Source organism: Acomys minous (genome assembly GCF_964271855.1).
Source record: "Acomys minous genome assembly, chromosome: 20".
NCBI classification, from domain to species: domain Eukaryota; kingdom Metazoa; phylum Chordata; class Mammalia; order Rodentia; family Muridae; genus Acomys; species Acomys minous.
In genome coordinates, this window is record NC_140502.1 from 20,941,166 (window position 1) to 20,963,489 (window position 22,324).

At 58.1% G+C, this 22,324-nt stretch overlaps 1 protein-coding gene across 4 annotated transcripts; it reads left to right on the top strand.

The window, feature by feature from the left end:
* The first annotated feature begins 725 nt into the window (after positions 1-725).
* Positions 726-22,025, top strand: SMG9 (SMG9 nonsense mediated mRNA decay factor). 4 transcript variants are annotated; one of them, XM_084771404.1, is made up of 14 exons: positions 726-991; positions 4,444-4,599; positions 6,187-6,261; positions 6,348-6,612; positions 6,706-6,803; positions 10,537-10,649; positions 14,409-14,520; positions 15,884-15,979; positions 16,249-16,334; positions 18,834-18,940; positions 19,612-19,719; positions 19,829-19,957; positions 20,103-20,247; positions 21,579-22,025. In XM_084771404.1, the coding sequence occupies exons 2-14, from the start codon at positions 4,450-4,452 to the stop codon at positions 21,655-21,657; spliced, it is 1,563 nt and encodes a 520-aa protein (XP_084627530.1). In that variant the 5' UTR covers positions 726-991; positions 4,444-4,449; the 3' UTR covers positions 21,658-22,025. The 4 variants fall into 4 exon arrangements, with proteins under 4 accessions (XP_084627530.1, XP_084627529.1, XP_084627528.1 ...); XM_084771403.1 differs by lacking the exon at positions 726-991 and adding an exon at positions 1,054-1,125; XM_084771402.1 differs by lacking the exon at positions 726-991 and adding an exon at positions 1,067-1,300 and having other exon boundaries at positions 6,357-6,612.
* Positions 22,026-22,324: the final 299 nt, after the last annotated feature.

Consider the following 22,324-nt stretch of genomic DNA (forward strand, 5'->3'; position numbering starts at 1 on the left):
CAGGTGGGATACGCCCAGGACGCTGTGACAGGAGGATAACAAGTTTGGACTACAGATTTTTAAATTTTATTTTATTTTTATTTTTTTAAGGAAAAGAAACAGTGGAGGTGGAACATCGGCCGTTCATCTGTGTTCCCACTGGGCAACCACAACCTTCAGATGGATGGCTGAGTCCCTATGACTGTACCCTTTGTTCCGGGCAGTAGAATGTCTGTGCCTTCAGTGGTCCTGTGCTCCCTTCAGCCAGCCCCCAGTAATTATATATTTGATAGTTATGTCCTCAGCCAGGCCACATGTCCTTGTGACGTAACGATCAGACCCGATCACTGCTGCTGCCCACCTTGCCTAGACCTTCTTCCTCTGTGCTCTCCCTTAAAAGTCTTTCAAGATCTCTCCTCGCAGCCAGCTCTGAGTCCGCCCTGTATTCGCTCTGCTAAGAACACAGGAATCCCTCCCTTCAGCAGCACCCTACCCTGTCCCGCCGATACTACTGAAGACCCCGGGATTCGAACTCGAAATTCCCCAGAGCTGCCCGCCCAGACAAACGCCACGCCCACCCAGAGGAACAACGCGCACGCGCCCCGCCCACCGCAACGTGCGCCCCGCCCACCTCAACGTACGCCCACGCCCCTCCGTCATCCGCACGCGCGCGGGGGAGACCTCCTCCACTCGCGCATGCTCAGTCCGCCGAGCACGTTTGGTCCGCTTGCGCGTCCAGCCCGCCGCGCATGCGCAGAGCCAGCAGCGCGGAACCTGACTTGTTCGGCACCGCACTGCCGCCTTCACTTCCTCCTCCTCGGGGCGCTTCCGGGACGCCGAGGCCTGTTCCGGAATAGCCGGCACCGGCTCTCTCTGCCTCTCTCTCCCTCTCGTGACCTTCCGGCGCCATTTGTTCGGCAGGTGGCTGCGGAGGACCTTTCCCCGCCCACGCTGCACCCCTGTCACTCAGAGCGCGAGCCGGGCCCCAGGAGCCAATCAGCAGCCGCCTTAGGTAAGGGGGCAATTCCGCAAGCCTGCGGGAGGTGGGCGTGTCGGTGGAGGGGCGGGGCTTGAGGGGGCGGGGCTTAAGCACGCCCCGCCCCCGGCACTACCGTTAAAAGGTCGCTGGGCTGCTAGCCAATGGAGGTACAAATAAATTAGTGGGAACTATGGCTCCTGTAAAGTGAAGTACGTGGTACAGTCCTAATAGCATCAGGAGGAAGTTTCTGGAAGTATTCCCATAGAAGCCGACCCAAGGAATGTGTACATGGAAATTGGGTTTTGGTGTTCGTCATGCCTAAGAATCAGAAGGAGGCCCCATGTAAGACTGCAAATATGCATAATCTTAAATACTAGGGAGCACTTTTTAAAAAAAAAATGGGAAGGTGGGGCCAGGCGTGGTGGCTCACGTGTGTAGTCCCATCAGTTTGAGGCCAGCCTGAGCTACAGAGCGAGACGGTGTTTCAGAGGGGAGGAGACTGTAGACTGTTAAATTCTGGAATGTGTCATGCCTTAAAAAAAAAAAAATTAAAACAAAACAAAAAAAAAAAAAAGGCATCAGAACAGTTAGGAATTGGGTGTCTCCAGGAAAATTTTTCAGAGCACCCTGTCAGTTCTGGAAGATTGTCCTGAAGAGGTGTTTGAGAGCTGAGGTGAGAGGATGGCGGGAGGATGGCTCTGTCTGTGATGTGCTTGTTTTGCAAGCACGAACACCTGAGTTTGATCCCCAGCAGCCACGTAAGAAGTGGGGCTTGGAAGCCTGGCGTGGTGGCGCACGCCTTTAATCCCAGCACGCGGGAGGCGGAGACAGGCGGATCGCTGTGAGTTCGAGGCCAGCCTGAGCTACAGAGCGAATCCAGGACAGCCAAGGCTGCACAGAGAAACCTTGTCTTGAAGAAGAACAGGGAAGAAGAAGGAGGAGGAGGAGGAGGAGGAAAAGAAAATAGTAATAGTGGGGCTTGGTGGCACAAATTTATAATCCCAGTGCTTGGGAGGCAGAGACAGGCAGATATGTGGGGCTCCCTGGCCAGCCAGTCTAACCTAATCGATAAGCTCTGGGCTCCATTGAGAGACCCTGATTTAACAAAGCAATTCGAAAGAAAAGTTAGCCACCACCTAAGAACCTACACTGAAGGATGACCCCCAACCCCCACATGCACACGCATGTCCAAGCCGAAGAAACCCAGAAAACTCCCACCCCAAGAATATGCAGATTAGACTTCCGTTTCTGTGAGGCCACTGTAGAGGCCTGTAAACAAATAATTATGCTAGCTTAGTAGTTTGTGGAGAGCTCTCCCAGAGGACTCTGGGAACAGCAGCACAGGTCCCAGATTGCGGGTAGGTGACCACTTAGGTTCTGGATTGCTCCCCACAAGAGCTGCTAAGTAGACGCAAACACCAGTTCTGGAACAGTGTGCAAATGGACACTTACCTGCCTGGAAGAGGGAGGAGGGGCAGTCACAGTAAACGGTGTGAGGACAGGGGCCCTACGGGGGCAGAGACTCAGACTGTTAAGCACCAGGGAGGTTTCCAGAATAATAGGGAGCAGACAGTTAATTGCAGGGGAGGAAGGAGTCGCAGGTTGTGTGGAGAGAGGTCTCTAGCGGGTAAACGGTCATTTAAGGGCTGAGTCACTCCGGTAAGCATCTGTTAGCTTGCCCCCTCCTCGGCCAGTCCCAGTTTGTGGCTGGGGAGAGGTCACTCGGGCCTGAGAGGGGCTAGGCAAGCCCCCACATGGCAGGTAAAATTGCCCCGTCAGTTCTAGAGTGTTCCACAGGAGCCTGTTGATGTCATTGAGGCCTGGGGTGGGCATGCAGAGGGTTTTGAGGGAACATCATGTAAGGGCCAGACCCTGTATTTGTAGGTCCCGACCTCCACTGCTGCTGTTGGCAGAAGGCGGCCATAGCCACTCTTGTCAGTTGGTTGGAGCCAGGGTCCGGTGAGACCTTGTGCTTAAAAACAGTGAAGACTGAAGGTTTGGTCTGCACTTTGCCAGCCTGGGCTCTTGAGCCAGAGCAGGCAGCCACATACGGTCCTGTGGGCAGTTGAGCTGTGCCTGGGACACATTCTGTTGTAAAGACCCCAAGGAACTCTGCCCCAGTTCCCGGAAACATACGCTGGTGGTAGAGAGTGGATCCTGAGGGCTTAGGTTCCACAGCATGTTCAGGATTAGACACTGGAGGGACCTGTGACGTTCAGGGTGAGGGGGCCCAGCTGGAGCAACGGGTAGGTACACGGGAACCTTGAGGGGCCAGTAGGTGAAAGGGCCTGTGGGAGTCAGCCCACACCACTGTCACCGTACACACCCATGGGTGACCAACAGTCCTTCAACTGTGACGACTGGTTGCGTTTTGGGAAGGAGACTGTCCCACTTTTATGTGACTCCGCTCCTGTAAGTTGTATTTGCGGTGGAACATTTCAACAGTTGCAAAGAGTTCCGAGCCCAAAGAAGAGAAATAGATTTCTTTCTCGCTGCCTTTGGGGGGTCGGCACCTTCAGGTCTCGCTACAGGAGTGCTGCCAGCACGTGTGTCTTGTTTTACCCTGCCTTCCATTACATTGTCTTGAAGATTGGAGCAGCTGCCTGAGCTCCAGCCTCTGCACTCACCATCCTTCTAGCCAAGAGGAGGAAGAGGCAAAAGACACGTACTGGCTTGAACCTTCCCAGGCCGGCCTTCTGTTGCTACACCATTTATTTACCACACTTAACTACAAAAAAAGCTGTGTTGCTGGGTATGGTAACGCATGCCTTTAATCCCAGCACTCGGGAGGCAGAGGCAGGTGTATTGCTGTGAGTTCGAGGCCAGCCTGATCTACAAAGCGAGTCCAGGACAGCCAGGGCTGTTACACAGAGAAATTCTGTCTCGCAAAACTAAAACAAAAACAAACAAACAAAAAAACCTGTGTGTTAACCTCACCAGGATGAAAGAAGTCAGGATAGTTAGGAGGCCACTGGTAGCCAGCTGTGCCTCAGCCACAGCATTCCTTTTGGGGTTGGTGTGTGTGTGTGTGTGTGTGTGTGTGTGTGTGTGTGTGTGTGTGTGTGTGTGTGTGTTTATATGTGCACGTGGGTGCAGTACCTAAGGAGACCAGCAGAGGGTGCTGAGTCCCTGGAGCTGGAGTTGGAAGTGGTCGTGAGCTGTGAGCTGTCCCGTGTGATTGCTGGGAGTAGGACGTGGGTCATCTGCAGGAGGACTACACACACTTTAACTGCCGAGCCATCTCTCCGTCCTCTGCTTTGTTGGCTTTGGCTGTAAGGTTTAGGATTAAGAGTGGGAGGGTTAATGAGTGCAGGTGTCTGTGCAGGCCGGAAGCATTGGTGACTTTGTGGGATCAGTTCTCTCCTGCCATGTGGGTCCTGGAGACACTGGTCTCAGGGCTTCCCTTCGTAAGGAGGAGCCTCCGTTCAGCAGGGAGCCCATGGAGGAGAACTCGCTTTGTACCGAAGCCTCCTTGTTCCTTCCAGGTGACCATGTCGGAGTCTGGGCACAGTCAGCCTGGGTTCTATGGGATAGAACGGCGGCGGCGGTGGAAGGAACCGGGCTCCAGTGGCCCCCAGAACCTCTCCGGGCCTGGCGGTCGGGAGAGAGACTACATTGTAACCTGGGAAAGGGAGAGACGGGTGAGTGAGCCCAAGGATGGCGTGCAGGAATCCAGTGGCTCCAGTCTGGTTGAGCTCCTGCCACAGGCTAGGCCCAGTCCAGGGGAAGCTGCCCTCGGGGAGCAAGGGGGGAAACGGCAAAGGGTTGGTTTTGATGACATGGCCAAAGAAGACCTATGAAGAGGTGACTGTGAATAGCGGCCTGACAAGCCATCCCAAGCCCTCGTTGAAGAGCATTGCAGACAGAACAGCGTGTGCGGGGGTCTTGGGGTGTCCTGTGTGCTGGGCTAGTGAGGCTGCAGCACTGACAGGAGGTGGGCTCAGCTCCCTGGGGCCCTGACGCACAGAGGAACCACATTAGAGGGTTGAGCCTAAGCGCTTATCAGCTCCAGTTAGAAAGAGTTGCAAGCTGCTCATGTGTGCCCCTGCTTCTCAGAGTGCTGTGTCTCCGAGTGGTTTCCCGAACCCTGTGCAGCCCTGTGGACTCTGTTTCAGGCCCTTGGGGGGTGGGGGGGACTGTCTAGGTCTTCCGCAGCTTGTCAGCTGTAGTCCCTGAGGAAGCTGCTGCAAATCTTTCCTCTGTCTGAGACGGGACCGCTTCTGAGCCTTTGTACATCCTGCCTCACCACCTGACTATAGCCTCTTCCTACTGTTGCACTGTCTGTGTTTCTCCTCCCGCGGGACTTGTTCTGGGTGCCCCCACCCCACCCCCATCCTCTTCCTTTTTTGGTTTTGGTTTTTCGAGACAGGGTCTCTCTGTGTAGCCTTGGCTGTCCTGGACTCACTTTGTAGACCAGGCTGGCCTTGAACTCACGGCGATCCGCCTGCCTCTGCCTCCCGAGTGCTGGGATTAAAGGCGTGCGCCACCACGCCCGGCCCCATCCTCATTATTAGACGCCCCTGCCTCATGAGCACCCCTGTCTGTCAGCCTCCATCCTAGGGGTGTTCTTTTGGAGCTGTCCTTGCCAACGCACTCCGGGTCAAGCCTGTGAGCTAGTGTGCTGAGCAAGGCTTATGGAGAAACAGGCACAGTGAGGCTCCATATTGACCCCAGGCAGAAGCACGCCTGAAGCTCGGTCCTTGATCTAGACTGGCAGTGGTCAGGAGACAGAGGAGGGGAGCGCATAGGAAGGAGCCCATTAGCCTCTGAGAGCAGGGGCAGGGCCAAGGGCTTGGCAGTCAGGCTAGCAAGGATCCCAGAGGCTCTCACAGAGCAGGCACCTGCCATGCGGCAGGTATCCCACTAGGCAAGGCGCAGTTGCTCCCCTGTGTCCTGTGAGGGCAAAGCTCCTGTCTCACTCCCACAGTGGAACAGGTAGGAGTGGGTGTGGCTCTTACTTGGGTTACCAGCTTGCTTCTGAGACTCACAGTCCCACCCCAGCTGCAAAGCTCTAGGCCTTCACTCCTCCTCATGGGGCTGGTCTGACAGGAGGCCGTCGGGAGTGGCGAGGATGTCAACACAGAGTGGCCAGGTTTGCAGCTGGCTCCTTGGCCTGGCCACATTCTGCCTGGGTTTCTCAGGCCCACGGCAGTGGTGCCAGCACCTGGGTAGGGTGGGGAGGCATCGTGGAGGCTGTCCAGAGTGCACACTGCATTCCTTCCCTTCAGGATGGCAGCGAAGACTCCAGCACTAATGTCATGCAGAAAACCCCCATCATCCTCTCAAAGCCTCCAGCCGAGCGGGTGAGCATGGCGGACCCCGCAGGGAGGTGGGAGGAGGGCGGGGTGGGAGGGCTCCCCAGTGGCCTGCAGCCTTCTCACTCTCACAGTCAAAACAGCCGCCACCAAGCACGACCCCGGCTGCACCGCCAGCCCCAGCCCCGCTGGAGAAGCCCATTGTGCTCATGAAGCCACGGGAGGAGGGGAAGGGGCCCGTGGCTGGGACAGGGGCGACCAGCCCTGAGGGGACGGCCCCGCCGCCCCCAGCGGCCCCTGCACCACCCAAAGGAGAGAAGGAGGGACAGAGACCCACGCAGCCCGTGTACCAGATTCAGAACCGGGGCATGGGCACTGCTGCCCCAACTGCCATGGACCGTGAGTGGACCCCCCCCCCCCCAGGGTGGGCAGGGACACCAGCTCCTGCCTCCCTCAGACCCTCACTGTCCTCTGTCTCCTCCTTCCATGCAGCTGTGGTGGGCCAGGCCAAGCTCCTGCCTCCGGAGCGCATGAAGCACAGCATCAAGCTGGTCGATGACCAGATGAACTGGTGTGACAGTGCCATTGAGGTACAGCCTCCCCAGTGCTGCTGCTCCTGTGTCCTCAGCCTCCCCAGTGCTGCTGCTCCTGTGTCCTCAGCCCCAGTGCTGCTGCTCCTGTGTCCTCAGCCTCCCCAGTGCTCCTCCTGTGTCCTCAGCCTCCCCAGTGCTCCTCCTGTGTCCTCAGCCTCCCCAGTGCTCCTCCTGTGTCCTCAGCCTCCCCAGTGCTCCTCCTGTGTCCTCAGCCTCCCCAGTGCTGCTCCTGTGTCCTCAGCCTCCCCAGTGCTGCTGCTCCTGTGTCCTCAGCCTCCCCAGTGCTGCTGCTCCTGTGTCCTCAGCCTCCCCAGTGCTGCTGCTCCTGTGTCCTCAGCCTCCCCAGTGCTGCTGCTCCTGTGTCCTCAGCCTCCCCAGTGCTGCTGCTCCTGTGTCCTCAGCCTCCCCAGTGCTGCTGCTCCTGTGTCCTCAGCCTCCCCAGTGCTGCTGCTCCTGTGTCCTCAGCCTCCCCAGTGCTGCTGCTCCTGTGTCCTCAGCCTCCCCAGTGCTGCTGCTCCTGTGTCCTCAGCCTCCCCAGTGCTCCTCCTGTGTCCTCAGCCTCCCCAGTGCTCCTCCTGTGTCCTCAGCCTCCCCAGTGCTCCTCCTGTGTCCTCAGCCTCCCCAGTGCTGCTGCTCCTGTGTCCTCAGCCTCCCCAGTGCTGCTCCTGTGTCCTCAGCCTCCCCAGTGCTCCTCCTGTGTCCTCAGCCTCCCCAGTGCTCCTCCTGTGTCCTCAGCCTCCCCAGTGCTCCTCCTGTGTCCTCAGCCTCCCCAGTGCTCCTCCTGTGTCCTCAGCCTCCCCAGTGCTGCTGCTCCTGTGTCCTCAGCCTCCCCAGTGCTGCTGCTCCTGTGTCCTCAGCCTCCCCAGTGCTGCTGCTCCTGTGTCCTCAGCCTCCCCAGTGCTGCTCCTGTGTCCTCAGCCTCCCCAGTGCTGCTCCTGTGTCCTCAGCCTCCCCAGTGCTGCTCCTCCTATGTCCTCAGCCTCCCCAGTGCTGCTCCTGTGTCCTCAGCCTCCCCAGTGCTGCTGCTCCTGTGTCCTCAGCCTCCCCAGTGCTGCTCCTCCTGTGTCCTCAGCCTCCCCAGTGCTGCTGCTCCTGTGTCCTCAGCCTCCCCAGTGCTGCTCCTGTGTCCTCAGCCTCCCCAGTGCTGCTGCTCCTGTGTCCTCAGCCTCCCCAGTGCTGCTGCTCCTGTGTCCTCAGCCTCCCTAGTGCTCCTCCTGTGTCCTCAGCCTCCCCAGTGCTGCTGCTCCTGTGTCCTCAGCCTCCCCAGTGCTGCTCCTCCTGTGTCCTCAGCCTCCCCAGTGCTGCTGCTCCTGTGTCCTCAGCCTCCCCAGTGCTGCTCCTGTGTCCTCAGCCTCCCCAGTGCTGCTGCTCCTGTGTCCTCAGCCTCCCCAGTGCTGCTGCTCCTGTGTCCTCAGCCTCCCCAGTGCTGCTGCTCCTGTGTCCTCAGCCTCCCCAGTGCTGCTGCTCCTGTGTCCTCAGCCTCCCCAGTGCTGCTGCTCCTGTGTCCTCAGCCTCCCCAGTGCTGCTCCTCCTGTGTCCTCAGCCTCCCCAGTGCTGCTGCTCCTGTGTCCTCAGCCTCCCTAGTGCTCCTCCTGTGTCCTCAGCCTCCCCAGTGCTGCTGCTCCTGTGTCCTCAGCCTCCCCAGTGCTGCTGCTCCTGTGTCCTCAGCCTCCCCAGTGCTGCTGCTCCTGTGTCCTCAGCCTCCCCAGTGCTGCTCCTCCTATGTCCTCAGCCTCCCCAGTGCTGCTCCTCCTGTGTCCTCAGCCTCCCCAGTGCTCCTCCTGTGTCCTCAGCCTCCCCAGTGCTGCTGCTCCTGTGTCCTCAGCCTCCCCAGTGCTGCTGCTCCTGTGTCCTCAGCCTCCCCAGTGCTGCTGCTCCTGTGTCCTCAGCCTCCCCAGTGCTGCTGCTCCTGTGTCCTCAGCCTCCCCAGTGCTGCTCCTCCTATGTCCTCAGCCTCCCCAGTGCTGCTCCTCCTGTGTCCTCAGCCTCCCCAGTGCTCCTCCTGTGTCCTCAGCCTCCCCAGTGCTGCTGCTCCTGTGTCCTCAGCCTCCCTAGTGCTCCTCCTGTGTCCTCAGCCTCCCCAGTGCTGCTGCTCCTGTGTCCTCAGCCTCCCTAGTGCTCCTCCTGTGTCCTCAGCCTCCCCAGTGCTGCTGCTCCTGTGTCCTCAGCCTCCCCAGTGCTGCTGCTCCTGTGTCCTCAGCCTCCCCAGTGCTGCTCCTCCTATGTCCTCAGCCTCCCCAGTGCTGCTCCTCCTGTGTCCTCAGCCTCCCCAGTGCTCCTCCTGTGTCCTCAGCCTCCCCAGTGCTGCTGCTCCTGTGTCCTCAGCCTCCCTAGTGCTCCTCCTGTGTCCTCAGCCTCCCCAGTGCTGCTGCTCCTGTGTCCTCAGCCTCCCCAGTGCTGCTGCTCCTGTGTCCTCAGCCTCCCCAGTGCTGCTCCTCCTGTGTCCTCAGCCTCCCTAGTGCTGCTGCTCCTGTGTCCTCAGCCTCCCCAGTGCTCCTCCTGTGTCCTCAGCCTCCCCAGTGCTGCTGCTCCTGTGTCCTCAGCCTCCCCAGTGCTGCTCCTCCTATGTCCTCAGCCTCCCCAGTGCTGCTGCTCCTGTGTCCTCAGCCTCCCTAGTGCTCCTCCTGTGTCCTCAGCCTCCCCAGTGCTGCTCCTCCTATGTCCTCAGCCTCCCCAGTGCTGCTCCTCTGTTTTTTTCTCCCTTTGTGGAGCCTCTTGAATGGCAGCCGTTCCCTCCCCTGTAGCCCGAGCCTGTTAGTGCAGCATGTGTGTTAACCTGGCCCTGCCAGCTTGCTCCACAGTGGTCCTTTCTGCAGGGATAAAGCTGCTCTTTTGAGCTGCCTAGTATGGCAGTCTCCTTCCCTATGCAAGGCTCCTGAGCCCTGACATACCCTAGGACTGAAGAGAGAATTGTCAGTTTTGTTTGAGTTTAATGAATTAAAATAGCCACATGCGATCCAGCTACCACAGTGAACACCCAGTCCTGGGTAGTTTGGCTTTAAGGTGTGGAGGCTCATTAGACCCTGGCCAGAGCCCAAGTATATTTTTCCAAGTGCCTCTGGTGATTCTGGGGCAACTGCCAACCGAGCAGTTGGCCTTTGGAAGAAGCTCTTCTGCCCCCTGGTGGTAAAGATCAGCAGAGCGGGTGGCCTGGAGGCCGAGGGCTCAGGTGTTTACAGAAAGGCCCCTGCCCTGCTCCTGACTGAGTCCTGGCTGCCCACCTCTCCACTCTGTCAGTGCAGTCAGTGGTTCTCGGGCCTTCCCTCCTGTTGTTTCCTGCCCAGTACTAGCCAGGCCTTACACTGCGTGCTGTGGCCCTGGGTAGTGAAGAGTGACGCAGCACCCTTCTGCTTCTCAGCCACAGGAGGCTCTTCCCACTCTGCCTCCTCAGACTGTACTCTGGGCCCAGAGCCTTACGCACAAACCTGCCACAAGCCGGGCGTGGTGGCGCACACCTTTATTTAATCCCAGCACTCGGGAGGCTGAGGCAGGCTGATCTCTGAGTTTGCGGTCAGCCTGGTCTACAAAGTTGAGTCCAAGACAGCCAGGGCTACACAGAGAAACCCTGTCTCCAAAAACCAACCAAACAACCCTGTCACAAGCCAGAACAGAGGCCCTTTGTCCACATGAAGGGAGAGAGACTGACCAAGTGGGGGAGGGGAGAGCCCACTAAGGGGCCTGGCTGCCCTGTCAAGGCCTGCCAGCCTCATGATCCCCCATTGCTCCCCAGTACCTGCTGGATCAGACTGACGTGTTAGTGGTCGGTGTCCTGGGCCTCCAGGGGACAGGCAAGTCCATGGTCATGTCACTGCTGTCGGCCAACACTCCAGAGGAAGACCAGAGGTGAGGGGCGTTGGGGAGGGTTGGAGGAGGGGCTGGGGGCTGTAACTGAAGGTGGCTTCTCCCTGGCTCACCTTCACAGAGGAGGAGGAGTGTGGCCCAGCTGAGCCTTGCGCCCAGCCAGCACGAGTGGCCTCAGGCTTGGTGTCAGTTCTCAGCTGGTTCGCTGTGGGCAAGTCAGCTCTTCTCGCATTCGGGTAGATTTATCTTCCTTTTGTGCATTTGGGTGTTGTGCCAGGGTATATGTCTGTGTACTGCCTGTGTGCTTGGTGCCCACCGGAAGCCAGGAGAAGGCTTCACGTCTCCTGGAACTGTGCTTGCAGGCCGATGTGAGCCTCCATGTGGGTGCTGGAAGTTGAACCTGGGTCCTCTGGGAAGGCAGCCAGAGGCCCCTCAGGGCCAGTTTCCACAGATGAAGCAGCTGGCACAGAGCCCAGGAGTTAAGGATGCCCGTAATCTGGGAGACAGGCAGGGAAAGAGATCTGGCCGGAGAGCACTGCGCTAGCCTCAGGCCTCCTGCATTTCTCTGCGCAGGATCTCAGTGAGGGGAGGCGTGAGGTTCCCTGGCCTGTGCGGGGTCTCAGTGAGGGGAGGCGTGAGGTTCCCTGGCCCGTGTGGGGTCTCAGTGAGGGGAGGCGTGAGGTTCCCTGGCCCGTGTGGGGTCTCAGTGAGGGGAGGCGTGAGGTTCCCTGGCCTGTGCGGGGTCTCAGTGAGGGAAGCGTGACAGAGATAAATGGTGATGTTAGAGGCGTTTGGGAAGGGACCTTAAGAACTACCTCCTGACCCTGGGGCAGGGAAGCCTGTCCCTCCTAGAAATGAGCTCTCCAGGTACAAGTGGGACAAATGACCTTGTCACATATGTGAGTCACAGGTTAACCAAGCTGCTTTCTTATAGAACCTGGGGGCCACCTGCTCAGAGATGACCCACACCCACCATGGGTCACTAGTTGAGAAAACGCCCTCAGGTTTGCCTGCGGCCTGATGGAGGCATTTTCTTAGCTGAGCCTCCCTCCGCTGATGTCAAGTTAACATAGACTATGCAGCACCGGGAGGGTCTCAGCTCTGGACACCGTCGTCTCCAGAAGCTAGGGCTGGGCTTTCCACAGAAGGCGCCTTAGCAGCGCGTGTGATGTGAACTCCCATTCCGAGCCGTGAGCCCTCACGCCATGTGCAGGGTCTGGCATCTGCAGCACAGTTTCACTGGTGCTGGATTCTGTTTAGGGGAGCTGTGTTCTGTTTGTTTATGACAGGGGCTCGCTATGTAGTCCAGGCTGGCCTCTATCCCACAATCCCTCTGCCTCACGTCAGGTTTTTCTTTTAGGCAAAGGGCCCATAGTTCGCCCCAGGTCTCAGGGCCGATAGAAGTGCAGGAAAGGTTAGGTACTGTTGCCTGTGCCTGGGGCTAAGAGGTCCCCCTGCCTCTTTACCCCTGGCCTCTCTGCTTAGTGGCAGCTGCAGCCATCCTGAGTGTGCTGTTTTAGCCCCTGGGAACTGGCACACACGGTGGCTCAGTCAGCCTGTGATACCTGTGTTGACATGGCATGTGGTAGGCGTGGTCCCGGCTCTCTCAGCTCCTGAAGGATTTACCTCATCTACTGACCCTTCTCCCCTCCTTCAGCCCAGCCGCTGCCCCAGCCGCTGTCTCCCTTGGCAGATGCCAAGACCCAGCAGGCCAGGCTCTGGGCTGTCCCTCGGTTCAGCAAATGTGGAGCCAGGCCCTGTGCTGGGTATCACAGTGCGCATGCCTGCCACAGCCTGCCTTGTGGGATTGTTTTCCGGGGAGTCTGTAGAGAGAACCCATCTGGCACATTAGAGCCAGTTGGCACGTCAGGGGATGGGACCAGCGGGCCTGTGGTGCGCGCCTGTGGAGCCAGCTTTCAAGAGGTAGAAGCAGGAGGACCAGGCACCTGAGGGGGTCAGCAGTCAGTGACAGAGCACTTGCCTAGCCAGCTTGCCATGTGAGGGCCAAGTGAGGCTGCGGGAGGCGCCCATGAGCTGTACCCTTCAGCCACCCTTTCCCTGCAGACCTGAGGGAAGGCTTTCCCAGGCAGAGTGACCTTCCTTGCCTGTCTGCTTCAGGACATCGTGGGCTCATATCCCCAACTCCTGCCTGTGCCTGTGCTTGTCTGTGCTGGTCGTGCTCCTCCTCAGCCCGCCCTGCTCTTGCCTCTCACCTTAGTCTTGCCCTTTGTGCTGTGTTTGTGTATACTTTTTTTTTCTTTGTTTGTTTTTTGAGACAGGGTTTCTCTGTCACCCTGGCTGTCCTGGACTCACTTTGTAGACCAGGCTGGCCTCGAACTCAGAAATCCACCTGCCTCTGCCTCCCGAGTGCTGGGATTAAAGGCGTGCGCCACCACCACTCGGTGTAGACTAGTACTTTTTAAATCTATTTTTATTTTGGTCTCTCATAATCTCTTTCTCCCTTCTCTACCCCAGTCCCTTCCAACACCCCAACACCAGGTAGGAGAGAAAGGAGGTTAGTTGTAGGGGGCATAGCTTTCCTTAGCTGCTTCCTGTTGTTTAGGGTTGTCGGGTTCCTTGGGGCAAGTCCAGTCCCCTTTCAGAGCACCCTTGATTAGTGAGCTAGACAGAAATGTTTGGAGACAGCGGCTTTGTCTCACTAATGCTCTGTCCTGGTGTCTGATCATGGCAGCTGGGGTTCTGAGGGGTTTGCTGAGTGGGAGGGTGCCTGCTGCATACAGGCATCGTCAGGACAGGATGTAAGAAGGACCCTTCCCCACAAGCAGGTGCTGTCATCCTGAGTTCACAGACTGAAAGCAGCAAATGCACTGTCACACTCTGCCACAAGACCCCCTAACAGGAAGAGTGGAGTCAGAGGGGGGCCTTCTATGCTGTATCCTGGTGTCTGGCACAGAGAAGGGGCACTTGATGACTGGCAGCCAGCAGGTGCTTTGGCGTGGTCTGAGGGCTTCATGGGTGTCAACCTCACGGCAACCTTAGGCGTTGGGGCACAGAATCAGACCGGTCCAACCTTCAGCCCACAGGTCACATGTAGCCCAACACAAGATTGTTAAATAACATCAAACACTTTTCAGTTTTTTGGTAACTGAAATACGTAATTCTTTTTTTATTTGAAAAATTTTTTTTGTTTAAATATGTGTGTTGGGTACCCATGAGGCCAGAAGAAGGTAAGGGGTCCCTTGGAGCTGAGGGTGCAGTAGGTTGTCAACCACTTCACATGGCTGCTGGGAGTCAAACCCAGGTCCTCTGTAGAGCAGTGCACACTCTTAACCACTGAGCCAGCTCTCCAGCCGAGTCACACAGTTCATGACTGTGAACTTGGTAGATGACAATATTTATGTCACAATATCAAAATTCGGACATCCTTGGATTGTATCATTGTTCTCATTTAAAAGTAAAATTGAGAGAGGGTCTTTGTGGAGCCCTGGCCAGCCTGGAACTTGCAGAGGTCAGCTTGCCTTGGGCTCATGGTACCGGGGTTACAGGTGTGCATCGTTACTATCTCATCTTACAGATAGGAAACTGAGGTGAGAGGGCTTAAGGCCAGGAAGCCAGAGTGAGGTCGGCAGCGCTTGAGTCAGCTGACTCCCGTAGCTGCTCCAAATGTACCTGTGGGTAGGAGTGGAGTTGGTGGTAAAAAGCATGTTGTCGTCCCCAGCCATGGCCACCGCTGGGGCAGCTGGAAGGTGTGGAGGGCTGGCAGAGACTCTTCCCGGGTTATTCTCTGGGCATGACAGGTGCAGAGCCAGATGCTCATGGACCCCACGTTCCTCCTCACAGGGCATATGTCTTCCGGGCTCAGAGCGCCGAGATGAAGGAACGCGGGGGCAACCAGACCAGCGGCATCGACTTCTTCATTACTCAGGAGCGGATTGTCTTCCTCGACACCCAGGTGCCGGCCCGGCCCCTTCTCCCTGGCCCTTAGCATCCTCTTGTCAAGGTGTGGCCTGGGGGCCGTGTGGGTCCAGATCCTGAACTCTAACCTAGTCAGCTGTGTGGCCTGATGCTGAGCTCTGCCCCAGGCCTGTCCTTCACCTGTCAGTGGGGTGCGGGCTCTACCCGGCCTCTTGGGAGCTCTTGAGGAGTTATTGAGTGGTGCAGGAACAGTGCTTGGCCAACACCTGGGACGAGGTTCTGACTGGCAGTGGGTATCCGGCCAGCTTTCCTCAGCCGCTCCTCCAGGTGCCTCAGCCTGGTGTTGAGGCGTGCGTGCTGGGCCCTCCTGGCTGCCGTCTTCACCCTTGGGAGTCATCAGCAGGCCCTCTCCATGGGCTCTTGACTTGAAACTGTCTTTGAACTGTGCAGCCTTGGTCCAGTCCTTTTCCATTTCTTCCAGAGAGCTTACGAAGGTTCAGACAATAAAGTCTTAGCAGTAGCACGGACCCGAGGGTGGAGCTGAGCTGGATGCTCTCAGCTGTTAGTGGTGGGGTCCTGGGACTGTCTCCACACTTCTGCCTGGCTGCCCGGCCGGTGCCTCCCCTTCCAAGGACTCCCATGGGACATGATTTTTGGACATCTCTAGCCTCTGGTGCCACTGCTGTCCCGTCACCTCCACTGCGGTGTGTGCCCAGTCTCTTCCTGTCTGGAGCTCTTTGGGCACTGGGCCTGCCCCTGCCCCAGCCTTGGTATTTCCTCTTGGTAGAGCAGCTCTGCTTTCCCGGCATTGGCACAGAGTGGGACCCTGCATCTGAGGGTCACTGGGTGTCGGGCAGGGACTGCTGGGACCTGAACACAAACAGGCCTGGCTCGGGGCTGGGTCAGCGGCCCGAGGACAGAAGCAAGGTCAGCAGAACAGGAGCAGCAGACTGAGGGCACCTTCCAGAACACCTCACATGCCTGAGAGCCAGCCAGAGTGCCCGGCTCATTTCACAAGCTCAGTGGGCCAACTGCTGGTTCTTCTGCATGCACTGATGTAATTTGCAAATCCACACCAAGATTCACACTAATCATTTTTTTTTTTACCTAAGTAATTATTTCAACAAAGCTCTGAGAGCACATGGAACGGCAAACAACAAAGTCTGTAAGGTGCTCGTCAAGTCATGTGAAATTTATCAGCACCAGGCAGGCGCCTGAGAGCAGCAAGGCTTGGCTCGGAAAGGCCTAGGGGAGATAGGTCTGCTTTGGAGTTCAGTGGTTAGCCCCTGTTGCTGGGTACCAGGTAGAAGTGGCCCGCCATGCTGCTAGGCACTGTTTGCCTGTGGTCTTAGGACCTGCTTCATGCTAACCCTGCCCTGCCCCTCCCCTGCCTCTTGCAGCCCATCCTCAGCCCATCCATCTTGGACCACCTCATCAATAACGACCGCAAACTGCCTCCAGAGTATAATCTGCCTCACACCTATGTGGAGATGCAGGTGAGGGGTGGCGTGAGCTGCGGGGGGCTGGGCTGGGGGCTGAAGGGGCAGCTCAGCAGCTGGGGCTCAGACCTGCCCTTAGGCAGTCACTTCCTACCCCTCTGCGTAAGGCAGGGTACTGCTGCCAACCAGCCCCCGACCAGGACTAGCCTGGAAGGAATCGGGACACAGTGGTGCACACAGAAAGCGGCTAAGTGTACCGCAGCCCTCCTTGCTACCCTGCAGCTGTGTCCTGGCGTCTCACCTCTGTCCCTGTCTCCTCCCTACAGTCCTTGCAGATAGCTGCCTTCCTCTTCACGGTCTGCCACGTGGTGATCGTCGTGCAGGACTGGTTCACGGACCTCAGTCTGTACAGGTGAGCTGCTGAGGCGGGGGTGGAGGACTGAGCCTCAGGCCAGGGTCCCGAAGTCCCTGTGGCAGGAGGTCATTCCCACCAAGGTCCTCAGCTGTCTTCACGGTGGGACTGGGCAGTACCTACCACCTCTCCTGAGGCCCCTGTGCCGTCTTCACCTTCACCAGCCTCACCCAAGGGAACTCGGCTGCGAACAGAGCAGCACATACAGGCAGGCGCGTAGGTGACCTTGACGCTGCCCACCAGAAGGTCTGCACACAGCAGGGACAATGGCTTCCCTGCGGCCTTGCAGATGGAGCCCCTCTGTAGTCCTGCCCGGCCCCTGACACGGGTGCACTTAGGCTACTTGGGAGGAAGGAATGGGTGGACACTCAGGTGTGGTCCCGTGGCCTCCCACCCCTCCTGTGAGGGAAGTCTGTGGTGGTCTTTTGCCAGGAGACACAGCTGAACTCATAAAGACGGCAGTTTAATGTGCAGGCTAGACCTGTGCAACACCCCTGCAGAACACACACGCCTTCACAGAGCGCACCTCAGTCAGTCGGGGTACAGCACTTGCCTGGGCATCGTCTGGACAGGCATGCTTCCTGCAGCCCAGCGACACCCTCGTCATGCTCCTCGGCCCTGGCTGACAGCACTTTGTCTACAGTCCTCTCTGATGCCCTCCTGGGCTGAGGCCAGCCTCAGGCCTTCCCTCCCCTTCCCGGCCTCCTCCGTGGCACCTGCCGCTCTGAAGGGACAGCACAGGTCTGATGGCCGCCCTCAGTGCAGCCTCCCAGCACCGCATGCAGAGTCTGACACAGGCAGGCGCAGGGTGCACAGGGCCTGGCTTGCTCAGCCCATGGAGTTGTGTTTTCCAGCAGGCGTGTGCAGCGGGCACGCACACCGTCTGGTCCCCTGAGCAGCAGGAAAAGGGTGGTGGCCCGTGGGGATGAGAGTCCTGCCTGAGCAACTTTGTGCCCACACAAAGCACGGGGAGAACTAGGGTGAAGCAAATGTACCCTAAATCAGGGGGCTCCAGGGTTTGAACCCCAGGTCTTCGTGGCTGTGCCCCCCCTGCCTTTGGTCCGCATTCTGTAAAGACGGAGTGAGTCCAAGAACATGAGCACCTGGTGCTACACCTGGAAAGGCACAGTACCCAGATGGCATTGTATTGGGTACAGGACACACAGGAAGCACTTGCTTAGTGGGCACTGCTCTTGGGTAGCTAGATGTGGGGCTGTTGGTGGGCTCCCCAACAACAGAAAATGTCTGGCCGGGGTTGTGGCCTCACCTGAGTGACTCCATCCTGGAACCTCCCCTCCGACCTCTAGCCACAAGGATTCATCCCTACAGTAAAGCAAAGGCCTCTGAGCCAGGCCCTGTCGCACGGTGTGAAGAGCACAGAGCCGGCGGCTCCCGTGGGATTTGTGTTCTGCTGGGACCTGCAGCAGAGCCTTGTGTTGAAGCCAGGGTCTGCGGGTGGGCCCTAGCGACTGCCGTAACCACGCAGGAGAACGCCCACACGTTCGACAGTCTCACTTCCCCATTAGGGAACAGGTTTGTTTTATTTGCTGTTCCACACTTGGAAGATGTGTTGGGAAAATAGCACAAAGTGAAAACACGTCCACATAAAGACCTGTGCGCAGCTATTTATAGCAACGGTGTTCATAACGGCTCCTCAGAGCAGCCAGCACGCCTTTGAGTAGGTGACTGGATGAAGAAGGGGGTCCGTCCAGGCAGTGGCGCGTCATTCAGCACTAGAAAGAAACGAGCTGTCAAGCCAGGAAGGGAACCGAGGAACCTTAACCGCATGCTGTTAAGAAGCCAGTGTCGGGGCTGCAGAGTGTGCGGGGTCCAGCCACGCGGCAGCCTGGAGGAGGCAAAGCCTGGGCACAGGACAGATGGGGGTGAAACAGCACATCCCAGAGGTCTTCCAGCACAGTGACCCCGCCCCGCCCCCCACTGTGCTGGAGATATACTGCCTGGGTGCAGTTCTCCAGACTCCTCTGCACCGAGGTGACCACCCTATGCAGGGTGGACTGGGTGACAATGTGTGTCCATTTGCTGGGTGCTGCTGAGGAGGAGGCTGGCTGCGCACAGAGGAGTGTGGCACACCACTGCTCTCTGTGACCCTAAAACTGGCCCAGAAAGTGGTTTGGGGTTTGTTGTTTGGTTTTATTCTTGGTGTGTTGGGGTTTGTTTGTTAGGAAGACAGGGGCTCATACTGGCCTCAAACCCCAAGTAGTTGGGACTACAGACACATGCTGATAAAAACCCAACTTTATCTTTGTTGTTGTTGTTGTTGTTGTTATTGTTATTATTGTTGTTGTTGTTGTTATTATTATTATTGGGGAAACTCAAGATGCTGCACAGTTGACACAGGTGTCCGTGGGCTGGTGTCATAACTCTAAAGCTACATGAGGAACATGGCTGTGGCTCTCCTCAGAATCTCAAGGGGCACCCTCCCCAGCATGTGGGAGGTGGGCCATGTGTAGTCATCAGCCCCTCACTCCAAACCTGCAGGTTCCTGCAAACGGCAGAGATGGTGAAGCCGTCCACCCCGTCCCCCAGCCACGAGTCCAGCAGCTCCGCAGGCTCGGATGAGGGCACTGAGTACTACCCCCACCTCGGTGAGAGATGCTCTGGGGCCAGAGTGGTGGGACTCGGGAGGGAGGGAAAGAAAGAATAAGCCGGGGCTTGCTCTCTGGTCCTCACTGTCTCAGTCCAACCCCAGCGGCCAAGCCTAGGTCTAGCGCCACATCCAGATGGGAGGAAAAGGTGGCCTACCGTTTCTCTGTCCTTGCACTGGGTTACGCGGGTGCCCCGTGCACCTGCTTCCCTTCCAGTCCTGTGTCCTCCCTGTTCTCTACCTGCTGTGTTCTCCCTGATGCTCTCCTTCACGGACTGTTTGCCTGTACACACATGTGCACACTCGCCCTGATCTTTCTTTCTTTTCTTTTTTTGGTTTTTTGAGACAAGGTTTCTCTGTGTAATAGCTCTGCCTGTCCTGGAACTCTGTAGACCAGGCTGGCCTCGAACTCACAGAGATCCGCTTGCCTCTGCCTCCCAAGTGCTGAGATTAAAGGTGTGCACCACCACACCCACCTGCTTCCTATCATGTCGATGACACAGCTGTCCTTGTCTGTCTTTCCGTCGGGCTAGGGATGCTCAGTGGTAGAACTCAGGTCTGGCTTGTGTCTGAGTCCTGAGCGCTTCCCTGCTCACCATTACTGAGCACAGGGAGCCGGGGAGCCGGGCAGGCCAAGCACTGTGTGTCTCACTGCTGCACTCTCCCGCCCAGTCTTCCTGCAGAACAAGGCACGCAGGGAGGACTTCTGTCCCCGGAAGTTACGTCAGATGCACCTGATGATCGACCGGCTCATGGCGCACTCCCACCTACGCTACAAGGGTGAGCATCCTTGTGCCTCTCCCAGGCAAAGACCCCCAGGTGGCCTTCCTGGCTGCGGGTCCCCAACCCTGGTCCACAGCTGAGGCTGCAGCTCATGTGTGCTCCCCAGGGACGCTGTCCATGCTGCAGTGCAACATCTTCCCAGGGCTGCCGCCCGACTTCCTGGATGCTGAGGTCAACTTGTTCCTGGTGCCCTTCATGGACAGTGAGGCGGAGAGCGAGAACCCGCCTCGAGCAGGTGCAGTGACCCTGGGGGATACAACCTGCCCTGGGGCTGGGAGAGCTCTCTGGCCTGCTGGCTCGGGGCCATGTTTCAGTGCTGAAGAGATTCAGGAAGAGCTGGTCCAGGGCAGAACTCTGAAGCTCCCATCCCACTGTTCCAGGCCCTGGTTCCAGCCCTCTCTTCTCCCTGCTGCCTGGGTACCGAGGCCACCCCAGCTTCCAGTCCTTGGTTAGCAAGCTCCGCAGTCAGGTGATGTCCATGGCACGGCCACAGCTGTCGCACACAATCCTCACCGAGAAGAACTGGTAAGAGTTCTTTGGAGTGGGGTACATTTGAGTAGCCCACTTAGTGCAACCAGGAGGACACTGGGTGGGGGTGCGGGGGCGCTCAGTGAGCCCAGGCCTTGCTAATCTGTAGCAGCACTTCAGCCAGGCCAACAGGATGGCCTTGTGTGTGGCTAGCCATAGGCCTCAGGCTTGGTACAAGTTTTTTCCTGGAAGAAATTTAGAGCATGGTAGTTCATGTCGGTAGGCCCAGCACACAAGAGACTTAGGCAGCAGGGCCACTGTGCCTTCAGGGCCAGCTTAAGCTTCAGAGTGAGTTCCAGAGCGGCCTGGTGTACAAAGTGAGACCCTGTCTCAAAAGCAGATTTAGACTCAAAGAAAATGACACATAGCAAAGGTGCACACTGGTCTCATACCACTCACTAGCCAGAGGGATCAGTGAGCCTGCTTAAGCTTGGAGAGTTATTGAAGTCATGAGTGCCTAGTCCCCAGGAGCCGCGCTTGGCTCCCACTGGACCGCTCTGTCCCTCCCCCCTATGGTAGGCTCCCCTGCCCGTCTCACAGGCCTGTGTGCAGCCCACAGAGGAGCTATGCCCGCCTGGTTTGCTGGGAGAGTTGGATATGAGAGTAGTGTGGCCTGGTGCAGCCTCCAGCTTAACGCCTACAGTCAGTCAGCTGCGGCGTGGAGAGGACACCACTCACTGAGCACCCAGGGCAGAGCTCAGGCTCCTTCATGGGCTGAACCAGGGCCTGGGGGGGGGGCAGGGGGGGGGCATGAACCAGGGCCTGAGGGGAGGAGCCTGAACCATGGCCTGAGGAGAGGCCTGAACCAGGGCCTGAGGTGGGGCCTGAACCAGGGCCTGAGGGGGGGCCTGAACCAGGGCCTGAGGGGAAGCCTGAACCAGGGCCTGAGGGGAGGCCTGAACCAGGGCCTGAGGGGAGGCTGAACCAGGGCCTGAGGGGAAGCCTGAACCAGGGCCTGAGGAGAGGCCTGAACCAGGGCCTGAGGAGGGGCTGAACCAGGGCCTGAGGGGAAGCCTGAACCAGGGCCTGGGGAGGCCTGAGGGGAAGGCCTGAGGGGGGCCCTGAACCAGGCCTGGGGAGCTGCTGGTCAATAACTTTGTCCATCACGATGCTGCGAAGAGTGAAGACACCTTTACCACAAAGCCCAGCCCTTAGTGGAGACTTGGACCTCCATCCAAGCCTGCCCTCAGCCTCCCTGGAGAGGGCATTGAAGCAGGGCTACCCCATCAGGGTTGGTACCATGGCTGTGGGCTCTGGGAAGCTTACTTGTATGCTGGAACTCACGTGGGCCTCAGTTTCCCACTCTGACTGCAGCCCTCCACCCCCAGGTTCCACTACGCTGCCCGAATCTGGGACGGGGTGAAGAAGTCCTCAGCCCTGGCAGAGTACAGCCGCCTGCTGGCCTAAGGCTGAGAGAGGAGCAGCGCACGGGGAACCTCCCTGTCCTGTGGGCAGTGAGGGCACACAGCCATCCCCCAGTAGGGGAGGAGAGTGACAGGCCTGGCAGAGGGATTGTGGCTTCCCGCCCAGAGACATGAGGTGTCTGAGGCCCGTTCCTCCCTCAGATGGGGGGGGGGCGCGCAGGGGTGACCAGGAGATCCCACCCCCAGCCTGGGACGAGCAACCCTTCCCAAACCTCCATAGAGACAGGCAGCAGGAGGAGTCAGACCGGGCCCAGGAAGCCTGGCTCCCACGGAGTCAGACCTCAGGCCTTCCCTGGGGGCCGCGGTAGGCTGGAGGAGGAGCTGACGGTCCAAATAAACGTGGTCATAGGAGCCTGTGCTGGGGTCTTTTCTTTCCCGACCCAGCACCGCTCTGCACACAGCAGCTGGTCCTGTCGCTAGAGCCTACTTCAGGACAGCTCTGTCTTAGGCTGAAAAGGTGGAATTGTCAAGTGTGGTGGCTCGGCCTCAGGGTCCATCAGGAGATGGAAACAGGAGGATCAAGGGTTTAAGGCCAGCCTCTGCCTAGCCACATGAGACTGTACCTCAAAAAAACAAGTGGTGGGGTCGCCCTGAAACATGCTGTACGTGCCGTTAGGGCCCCACTCATTCTTGGTAAGAGCTACGAGCCT

What these genes read in the sequence shown, in the direction of transcription:
- SMG9 (XM_084771401.1), top strand. Translation starts at nt 1,247, where the DNA reads ATGGAAATTGGGTTTTGGTGTTCGTCATGCCTAAGAATCAGAAGGAGG. An exon ending in ACGGACCTCAGTCTGTACAG is followed by an intron (nt 16,335 to 18,833) that starts GTGAGCTGCTGA and finishes CCAAACCTGCAG; the next exon opens with GTTCCTGCAAACGGCAGAGA. An exon ending in CGAGAACCCGCCTCGAGCAG is followed by an intron (nt 19,958 to 20,102) that starts GTGCAGTGACCC and finishes CCACTGTTCCAG; the next exon opens with GCCCTGGTTCCAGCCCTCTC.